Source organism: Erythrolamprus reginae, chromosome 1 (genome assembly GCF_031021105.1).
Source record: "Erythrolamprus reginae isolate rEryReg1 chromosome 1, rEryReg1.hap1, whole genome shotgun sequence".
NCBI classification, from domain to species: domain Eukaryota; kingdom Metazoa; phylum Chordata; class Lepidosauria; order Squamata; family Dipsadidae; genus Erythrolamprus; species Erythrolamprus reginae.
The window spans coordinates 141,536,489-141,546,975 of NC_091950.1; the positions used below are offsets into that span (position 1 = coordinate 141,536,489).

The following is a 10,487-nucleotide window of genomic DNA, read 5'->3' on the forward strand; positions in this document are numbered from 1 at the left end:
ATGTTGTTGTTTTATTAGTAGGAAAAACTCAATACGAGATATCCTTTTAATTCTTACGGCAGCTGATTTTATTATTAAAGATAGCCTTATATAGTTAATCATATTAGCACACAATCAAGAAACAAAAAGACCCATTCAGTCCCACAAATAATCTTCTAATGCAGCTGCAGGAACAGACAGCTATTATGTAGTAAGATTCTCCTGCCTGCTCTAAATAACTCTTTGTTGTTGCATGAGTTCCGTTTGTGAGTTGGGATTCAAGGTGTTTAAATTCTCCAACTAGCTCTGTTGCAATCTCACTGTGGTCATCCATTTCTTGAGAAATTTTCGTTTGTCCAGTTTTGCAATTATGAGGCTTATAGTAATGTCTGGCTTTTTGTTTCTCAGAATGTTACAGCAAACCATCGTGCCAGTGATGCAATTGTGTGTGAGGGACGACCCCAAGTCCTTAGTGGGCGCTTCATGTATGGTCCACTTGATGTGGTAACTCTCACTGGAGAGAAGGTAACCAAGGTTTTAATTCAGGACAATAGAGCAGCGATAGGTTGTAATGCTGGCATGAGCCTGAGCAAGCAGCATTACGTGCTATAATCTTTCTCTTTCCTGGTGGGCAATGTAAACATTATGCAGGATGTTTTCACTTGCAAATGGCTGTTTAATCCTCCAAATACACCAGACTTGTAAACCAATGCCATGTGGGCTAGTACTACTTTTATTGTAACAGCTGTAGCAACAGAAACTTGGAAGTCTGGATATTTCATGTGAACGAGAGAGATTTTTTTTTTCTGAGATGTTTTCTCAAATTACTTTCTAGGCCTTTTTTTTCTTTCTTTTTTAAAGAAATTTTTTATTAAGTATATTAGAAACACAGAACAAGACATTGTATGTTTCAGCTTGTAGTTACATTTGTAGCATGTCTGTCTTAGGCCAGGCTTTTTAAAATCTGTTTCTTGTTGGCAACTCTTCCTCCTGTCCTTCAAGGCCATTCCTCCTGCTTTCTGCAATGGTGGAAGAAGGAAGAACTGACACTAGTTCAAAGGCTAGGCTTTCCTGGGACTACGGAGGGGAACAGAAATAAGTAGGGTTGCAAGTTTGCAACTACAAATTTAAAGTTGAGCCAAGACCGTGGGATAGAATGTGGCTTCCAGAGGGATTCTTACGTTTGTTGGGAAAACTTCTCTAGTTCCTCTGACCCAGACAGCTGCCTTGTTGTCAGGAGACCTACCGTAGAACCAGTTTTCAGATCACCTTAGTACAAAATTCTCATTTCTCCAGGGTTAGAGTTGCATTAATGATATGAGCCTGGAGCTCATCCATAATATGAGCTAGCGGTCCCTGTCCCTAAAATGAAAGGAGCTGGGGAGGGGAAATTAAAGGAAGCCATTCACATTGAAACTGTGATTGACAGCAAGTGTTGTATCCTAAGAGCAGGAAATAATTTGAAAGCAAAATGGAGTTGATGTAGTTTGGAGTTGTAATATAAAAATGCCATAGACCTTTGAAAAGAATAGACATTTTCCAGAAGGACAGAAGTGTTGTAAGAAAAAGGTAGTAGAAATTAAGTAAGTTTTAAAAATATAGGAATTTTGCCTATCCCCTTCAGAGGAATGGATATGAAAAGGTTATAAGAAAACAGATTTTTAAAAACCAATTTAAGATGGGAGGGAAGGAAGGATTTGAGCACTTTCTTTCTCTGTAACAACAGCTGTGGTTTAGCAATTTCAATGTGTTATTTGTGGCTAGGAATGCAGTAAACAGTCCATGCAATGAGGTGAACACCACCCTGACCTTTCTTTACAGGTTGACATCTACATCATGGCACAGCCATTGTCAGGGAAATGGGTACTTTATGGCACAGAAGTGACAAGTGGTAGCGGGAGGCTTTCTTTCACCCTTCCTGAAGAGAAGATGCTGGGCATTGGCATGTACCCTATCCGTATGGTGGTGAGGTGAATGCATGGTAGATCCTTTCCTGTGCTTTGATCTTTTGGGCAGCCTCTTCTGTGGCAGACATTCTCTTCTAATACCCAGGAAGGCTAGTAACACAATATACGCACATGTCCATAATGCAGTACAAAAATATTTGCATTACATTGGTTGCAGCACTCGATTGTGGGGTTTGATCCTCTGGACCAGAATGGTTCAAATTTGGCCTCGACAGCTCAGGTTCAATTGTTACAATCCAGTTGCCTGCCAGTGAAAGTAAGCAACTGGTGGCTCTTTAGATGTTGCTGAATTGCAATTCCCAGCAGCCCCGATCAGCATGGCCGATGTGGGGGATGCTTGGAGCTGCACTTCACCAGAAATACACTATAGGTTTATAGTTAATAGTTGAACTGCTTGGCTTTTTTCTTCTTTGGTTTTCTACACTATGGGGGGGGGGGGAAACACCCTCACCTGCTTCTATCTTCATGGCTCGTTTGAATGCAGAAGTTGAGCATTTCTGATTCTGATTGTGCAGGAATATTTGCTTTCGGGCTGACACTTTTCTATCTCTCCACAGAGGAGATCACACCTATGCCGAATGCTTTCTGACAGTGGTAGCTAAGGGCACACCTTGTGTTGTCTTTAGTATTGATGGCTCCTTCACAGCTAGTGTCTCCATTATGGGCAGTGACCCCAAGGTGCGAGCAGGTGCTGTTGATGTGGTAAGGTAGGTGAATTTCATTTCATTTCATTTTCATTTTATTGGATTTGTATGCCGCCCCTCTCCGTAGACTCGGGGCGGCTAACAACAGTAATCAAAACAACGTGCGGCAATCCAATACTAAATAAGCTAAAACCCCTTATTTTAAAACCAATCATACATACAAATGTACCGTACATAAATTGTGGGAAGCGTAGGGGAAAGGAATATCTTAATTCCCCCATGCCTGACGACAAAGGTGGGTTTTAAGAAGCTTGCGAAAGGCAAGAAGGGTGGGGGCTATTCTAATCTCGGGGGGGGGGAGTTGGTTCCAGAGGGCTGGGGCCGCCACAGAGAAGGCTCTTCCCCTGGGTCCCGCCAAACGACATTGTTTAATTGACGGGACCCGGAGAAGGCCAACTCTGTGGGACCTAATTGGTCGCTGGGATGCGTGCGGCAGAAGGCAGTCCCGGAGATAACCTGGCCCGATGCCATGAAGGGCTTTATAGGTCATAACCAACACTTTGAATTGTGACCGGAAACTGATCGGCAACCAATGCCCCTCCTTGCATTTTTTTGAACCAACTGATCGACTCTTTCTCTTTCTTAAGGCCTCCAAAATATGTGCCAGGACTATAGAGAAATTCTTACATACCTTAACATTCCTCAGCTGAGTTACTCTCTAGTATATTTCCACCTTCTGTAAATATTTTTATCCCAATACTTAGCCTAATTAATTTTTTTCCATTGTGCAAATATTTCTAAAAAGATGTTTAATAAGTAGCACAGTAACAGGAAAGCTATTTAAAGCAGCAATTGGAAATAGTTCTGCTGTTTTCCTTCACATTTGCCAGCTTCCATATTTGTCCTTGCCAACATGCTGTCAAAATGGATTTCTTGGAAGACGCTTTTGTGAAAGCAACTGGATGTTTGTTCTTCTTTAAAAGTAGCATTCTAACCATCCCTATTCTTTTTATGAAAAATGAAGAGAAAAGCATGCCTGCTCACTTTCTCAGCTTTAATAAACAGTCTGCTAGTTGAATGCTGATCGTGTTTTCTATGAATCAGACTGGATCCATACCAACAATATATGCATTTGTTACAGAATGCAGGTTTTTTTTTGGTATTGTTTTCAATATCACTGTAGTTAACCAAATGAAAGGCTGTCTTTATATAAATCCCAAATTAAAAAATGAAATGTATTGCAGCGAGTGAGAATTCCTCCAAATGTTGGACCACAAATTGTAGATTTCTTAGCCAACATAGCAAATCAATGGTATCAGGTTGCTCAAGGGTGGACAACTGTAGCTCCTTCCCTACCTGTGGATTTTAACTTCCGGAATTCTTGAGTCAACGTGGTGGCACAGGAATTGTGGGAGTTGAAATCCACAGGTCAGCGTGGTGGCTCAGGAATTGTGGGAGTTGAAATCCACAGGTCAGCGTGGTGGCTCAGGAATTGTGGGAGTTGAAATCTGCAGGTCAACGTGGTGGCTCAGGAATTGTGGGAGTTGAAATCCACAGGTCAACGTGGTGGCTCAGGAATTGTGGGAGTTGAAATCCACAGGTCAGCGTGGTGGCTCAGGAATTGTGGGAGTTGAAATCTACAGGTCAACGTGGTGGCTCAGGAATTGTGGGAGTTGAAATCCACAGGTCAACGTGGTGGCTCAGGAATTGTGGGAGTTGAAATCCACAGGTCAGCGTGGTGGCTCAGGAATTGTGGGAGTTGAAATCCACAGGTGGTCCTTGATTTACAACCGTTCATTTAGTAACTGTTCAAAGTAAAAACGGCACTGAAAAAAGTGACTTACAACTATTTTGCACACTTAAGAGCTGTTGTAGCGTCCCCAAGATCACATAATCAAAATTTGGGTGTTTGGCAAGTGACTCATTTAGGATGGTTGCAGTGTCCCTGAGTCACATTCTGACAGTCAATGGGAAAGCAAGATTCGCTTAACCGCAGTGGCAAGAAAAGTAATAAAATGGGCCAAAACTCACAACAACTGTCTTGTTTAGCGACAGAAATTTGGGGCTCAATTGTGGTTGTAAATTGAGGACGGTACCTGTAGTTGCCCAGGCCTGCTGTAAGATATGGGTAATAGCCATGGAGGGGACGTCTGCACACTCATTGTGGGAGGAAGATGAGCCACTCTGTAGCTCTTCACCTCACAGTAACTTCTATTGTTTAGTCTTCAGTTTAGCAAGAAGAAAGATACTAGTGGTAATTATTCCCTCCTTGACTTCTTGTGGGTTTCCAGAAGCAAGACATATTTGTCATCTGTCTCACCAGTATTCTTTGAACATGCATTGGTGGATCCTTGGTCTGATGACTCTCAACAGGGCATTCGTTAAGGCAGTGATTTTCAACCTTTTTTGAGCCGTGGCACATTTTTTTACATTTACAAAATCCTGGGGCACACCACCAACCAAAATGACACAAAATGATACCCTAAGACACTCTTCTCTCTTTTTCCATCCCTGTCTCCCCCCCCCCTCTGTCTGTGTGTGTGTGTACATACTCTTGAACCATTTCCAAAAACAGGTGAGGGCTGGGGGGTTTCTCTCTCTTATTCTTTGGGTGCTTTTTATCATGTGCTTTAAATCAAGAGTCACTTCTCTCTTTTGTTTCTCTCTCTTTCCTCTCATTCTCTGCCTCAATTATTTTCTCATTTCTCTTTTTTTCTCCCCTTTTTTCTCTTATTTCTCTCTCTCCCTTCCTCTCCTTTTCTCTCTCTCTCTTTCTTTCTTTCTCTCTCACTCTTGCTTTCTCTCTCTTGCTTTTCTTTCTCTCTCTTGCTTTCTCTCTCTCTCTCTCTCAGCAAAAAGTTGCGAGACCGGAACCTGAGCTTCCTTCTTCACGGCACAGCTGACCATGTCTCACGGCACACTGGTTGAAAAACACTGCGTTAAGGAACTAAGATGCAAAAATGCTATAAACACAGCATGCCCTTTTGTTACAGCTTTCTCATAATTAGGCCTCACAATCACTCCTAGTTACAGTTCTATCTTCACTTTAGACGTTATGAACTACCGTTCCCATAACCCTTTCCTAGAGTTATGGGTGTGGCTAGGGTTGAAGGTGCTAAGTAAAAGTAATGTGAAATTTGTGGAGAACACCAGGATTTTAGTTTGTTTTCCAGAAATAATTATCTTTCCCTCTGCTTTTGAAGGCATTGGCAAGATTCTGGTTTCATGATCATCTACGTGACGGGGCGTCCAGACATGCAGAAGCACAGAGTGGTGGCTTGGCTTACCCAGCATAATTTCCCACATGGCATTGTCTCTTTCTGTGATGGCCTCACGCATGACCCTCTTCGCCAGAAAGCCGCGTTTTTACAGGGCCTTCAGCAAGAGGTATGTACCCGCCTGTGTTCTTTCTTGCACAACCAGGAGAGGTATACAATGGTGTAACTGAGGGGGATTGTGGAAAAAGCTGGAGGTGTACCACAGGAGAAAGGGAAGTGAGGGAACAATGGCAATGAACAATAGCACTTAGTCATCGTCAAACAATGGCAATGAACAATACACCGCTTCACAGTGCTTGACATCCCTCTCTAAGCAGATTACAGAGTCAACATATTGCCCCCAACAATCTGGGTCCTCATTTTACCCACCTTGGAAGAGTGGAAGGTTGAGTCAATCAGGAGCCTGGTGAGATTTGATGTGCCAAATTGCAGGCAAACGGCAGTCAGCAGACATAGCCTGCAGTACTGCACTCTAACCACTGTGCTACCACAGCTGAGGTGGCTTAGAACTCAACTTTAGAGGAACAGCTTTCCCTGCGGGAGAAGCCTCATTGCTTTGCGTATGTGGGTGGCATATGGGAGGGAGACTTTTCTCACATTGCTGCCAAGTCAAGCTGTGTAACTCTGGAGGTGGTCCATAACAGGTCTGAAGCGTAACATGCGTGTGTGTAACAGTTCCATTAATTTCACCAGGTTTTGAGTGGTTAATTAGTGTTGATATTCATTTTAATTTATGGATTTGGTACTTTCTATATTTTAATTATTATTTCACTTGTATATTTGTTTCTACCCAAGCAGCAGGTCTTCCATCTCCACGTCTCTGAAATATTCCAATGGAATATTTATCCTAGTTATCCTCCATACTAACCTACCCAGCTTCATGCTCTGGGGAATCCAGAGCACGATACCATGGTCTTTCGAGACTGAAGGATGCCAATGCAATGCAATATTTGCTTTAATAGGAAGGACCTAAAATTAATTCTAAAGCGTCTTTGTTCATTTCTTATAGGCAGAGGTCACTATTGTAGCTGCATATGGTTCCACCAAGGACATCTCAGTTTACACCTCTTTAGGGCTCCCTTCATCCCAGATCTACATTGTGGGTCGGGCTGTGAAAAAACTACAAAGCCAATGCCAGGTATGGAGTGGGCTCAGCTACTGCCCTGCCCAAGTAACTGAGGGACTGAAATGCAGGGCCACCATCAGGAAATTTGGGGCCCCATACAGCCTAAGTGTCTGGCGCCCCCCCCCCCCACCATTTTAAAACTATTTTAAGTCGCCAAGCCACTCCATCCCCCGGGGATCATTTCCCACTTCACGCCAAGCGAGGCGGTCCCATAGGCCAGTGTTTCCCAACCTTGGCAACTTGAAGATATCTGGACTTTAACTCCCAGAATTCCCCAGCCAGCGAATGCTGGCTGGGGAATTCTGGGAGTTGAAGTCCAGATATCTTCAAGTTGTCAAGGTTGGGAAGCACTGCCATAGGCTATTTCAGGAACTGGGTTAAGCCGATTGTGTGGACTCGTCCAGGAAAAAGAAAGAAGCGGGAGTGACAAGGGAAAGAAAGATCCTGGCATCGGTCAGGCGGAGCGAGGCTTATTTACGGCTCCTTGGCACTTCTCCCTTCTTGTTGACAAAACCATGTGCTTTCTAGCGAGGGGAGAGGGGAGGGGGATCCCACACCCGGCAGCCACCGGAGAGGAGCTGGAAAGGACGAGGGGAGAGAAAAAGCAGGGTACCAGCAGTCAGGCGGGTGTCTTGAGGGGGCACTCCCATCTGGAAGGAAGGGAAGAAAGGCGAGGGTGAGCTAGGAAGGAAGGAAGGAAGGAAGGAAGGAAGGAAGGAATGGTAAAAGGGACGATCAAGAGAGGAATGGGTGAATGAATGGACGGAGGGTGGGAAGGAAGGAAGGAAAGAGGGAAGGGACAGGAACAGAGGAAGGGTGCAAAGGAAGCAAGGAAAGGTGTGAAAGGGGAGAGGAAGAGAGGAAGGAGTGAAAGAAGGGAGTGAGGGAGGAAAGAAGGGAGGAAGGAGAAGGAAAGCAAGAAATGGAGGGAGGGAAGGAAGGAAAGAAAGAAAGAAAGGGGAAGTGACAGGAACAGAGGAAGGAAGCAAGGAAACTTATGAAAGGGGAGAGTAAGAGAGGAAGGACTGAAGGAAGGGAGGGAGGGAAGAAGGTAGGAAGGAGAAAGAAAAGAAGAAATAGAGGAAGGGAAGGTAAAAGAGAGAAAGAAAAAGAGCAAGAAGAGAAAGAAAGAAAGAAAGAGAATGAAAGAGAAATAAAAAGAGAGAGGGGGAATGAAAGAAATGGAAGGAGGGAAGGAAGGAGAGAAAGCAAGAGAAAGAAAGAAAGCAAGAGAAAGAAAAAGGAATGAAAGAGCAAGAGAGAAAGAGAGAAAGAAAGAAAGAAAAAGAAACAAAGCGCCCACAGGTCAGACCCCCGCCCAGCCCCTACTTTCCGCTCTCTCTTGCCTGCTCAGGTTGCTGCACCGAGGCGCCCCCGCCCCAGCCCCCTCCTCAGTTAGCTTGCCTTCTCCGCGGTCTTCCGCGGCGGCTTTTCGGGCGGAGGGGGCCTGGCTCCGTGGCCGGTCCGAGCCCCCCTCCGGCCTCCCCCGCCCGGGGCATTTCCTCTCGGCGTCAAGGAGGCGCAGCGGCGGGTGGAGAGAGGGAAGGGGGGGGCAGCGGCGTCCCTCCTGGCCTTGGCGGGCCGCCCGATCCTCCCCACCTCCTGCAAACGCGGCGGGCGGCGGGGGGAGAGCGAGGAGCCGGCTCCGGCGGGCGCGGGGCTTGGCTGGCTGGCTGGCGGGGGGAGCGCCGCTGGTGGTGCGGAGGGAGACCCTCCTCCGTGAGGGAGGGGGCCAGGCAGCAGCTAGCCAGCCAGCCGGCGGGATGGCGCTTCCGAGTTCGCAGCCAAACTTTGCACAGGCGGCGGCCGGCCGAAAGGAACGCTAGAGCGGGCGCGCCTCCAGCCGCAGCAGCTGGGCTCAGCAGGAGAAGCGCCGGGGGCCCCCCCCATTATTCAATTTCCCGGGGCCCGGTACGCCCCTCCCAGTAATACCCGTCTATTGGCGGCCCTGCTGAAATGTGCAGGTGCCACATTGTGATAAGCTCTCCCCTCCACTCTGTCAAAAGGCAGTGGCTCATTCAGAAATGGGTGGGCCGGGTGAAAGCAGGCATCATTAGCTGCCTTAATCTTTTTCCTTGCAGTTCCTTTCAGATGGCTATGTTGCCCATCTAGCCCAGCTGGAAGCAGCATCCCTCGCCCACTCGCCAAAGGGAACCACAAGGCCCACCTTGGGCAAAGGCAGCTACGGCTGCCCTGCTCCCGTCGACTTCCTTCGCAAGCAGAGCCAGCTGTTGCGCTCCCGGGGACAGAGCCAGGTGGAACGAGAGGGAACCGGAAGTGCCCAGCCCCGAGCCAAAATCCGGAGTGTCAGTCTGAAGCTGGAGAGTGAGGAGTAAACCCAAGAGGGAAAGTCTCTGCATTTTCTTACTTGCAGCAGCTGATGCTCAGATTGGGCCTGTAGAGGCCACAGATGGGAGAGAAAGAAGCTAAAAACAACATGCAGGTAGAGAGAGAGGGAGAGAGAGGGCTCTGCCTTGTCGAGGCCAGAAGCTGGCAGACAGTGCCGCTAGGACAAGTAGGAGAGAGCTTCTGTACAATCCCAAAGAGTGTTCCATTCCCATTGGTCCCGGTTCTTGGCTCCTGTTTGTGGTCTTCATTGACCTACAGTGCAGCCAGTGTTCCTGAACTCATGCCCCCCTCGGGATGGGTGGAGGGGAAGGGCACAATGGGAATCCATTCATATTCTCCCCTTATTTAAACCGTGCTATGTTGTTTGTGAATTCCCTTTTTTTTTTCCAGAATGTGAGGCCTGTTAAGACTGGGTTATATCCATTCTCTCAGCCTGTTCATAGGTGAGGCAGTGGCCCCCATACTTTCTCAAGTCTTCCCACAATCCTCTCCAGTTTAAAGTAGGGTGGATGGTGCAGAAAAAAAATGCCTATATCTATATATCTATCTATCTCCATATAGGGATTCCAGCATGGCCATTTCACTTCCGAGGCTGAGCGCCTTGCTCCAGCCTCAACTTCAGTTCTCAGCCTTCATCTTGCCTATACCTTGTTGGTCATTGGATATCTGCATGATACTGCCTTTCTGTGCATGTATTGTGTCCGGAATGAGAGCACAGGAGTGTCAGGTTTAAGGATGAATCTGTACTTCCTTTCTGGACATTTGGGGGTGGGGGTGGGATTTACTTGACAGTGTCTGAATTGCTGGGAAAGTAGAGAGGCAGAAAGAGGAACCCTGCTTTTGGAGGACTTATGGAAGTTTTGCGTTCTTTCAATGTGTTCACAAAACAATAAAATTTAAGTATTAAACATTGTAAATGCTTGAATTGGTTGTGATTTCTAGTTCAATATTTTAGGTAGGGATGAACACTCCAAAATAAGAAACCAAATTCTGTCCCACTAGTGTGTGTATGTGTGTAAAAACACTAAAACAGAGGTCTTGGCAACTTTTGAGACTTGTGGACTTTAACTCCCAGAATAGGCGTGGTGGAAAAGTGCTTCTCTATGATCTGTTTTGAAGTTCCCCAACTGGAATATGGGGGAGG

At 46.2% G+C, this 10,487-nt stretch overlaps 1 protein-coding gene across 3 annotated transcripts in view; it reads left to right on the forward strand.

Moving 5' to 3' along the window:
• The window catches only part of PITPNM1 (phosphatidylinositol transfer protein membrane associated 1), a 47,358-nt gene extending 37,098 nt beyond the window's left edge, over positions 1 to 10,260 (forward strand). For 2 of the 3 annotated variants that reach the window (XM_070726628.1, XM_070726619.1), the window contains exons 19-24: positions 388 to 504; positions 1,801 to 1,949; positions 2,504 to 2,653; positions 5,794 to 5,977; positions 6,878 to 7,006; positions 9,076 to 10,260. In XM_070726628.1, coding sequence (XP_070582729.1) covers positions 388 to 504; positions 1,801 to 1,949; positions 2,504 to 2,653; positions 5,794 to 5,977; positions 6,878 to 7,006; positions 9,076 to 9,330 — 984 coding nt within the window. In that variant the 3' untranslated portion in view covers positions 9,331 to 10,260. The remainder of the gene's footprint in view (positions 1 to 387; positions 505 to 1,800; positions 1,950 to 2,503; positions 2,654 to 5,793; positions 5,978 to 6,877; positions 7,007 to 9,075) is intronic. The other variant, XR_011556756.1, reaches the window with a different exon arrangement.
• The last annotated feature ends 227 nt before the right edge of the window (positions 10,261 to 10,487 follow it).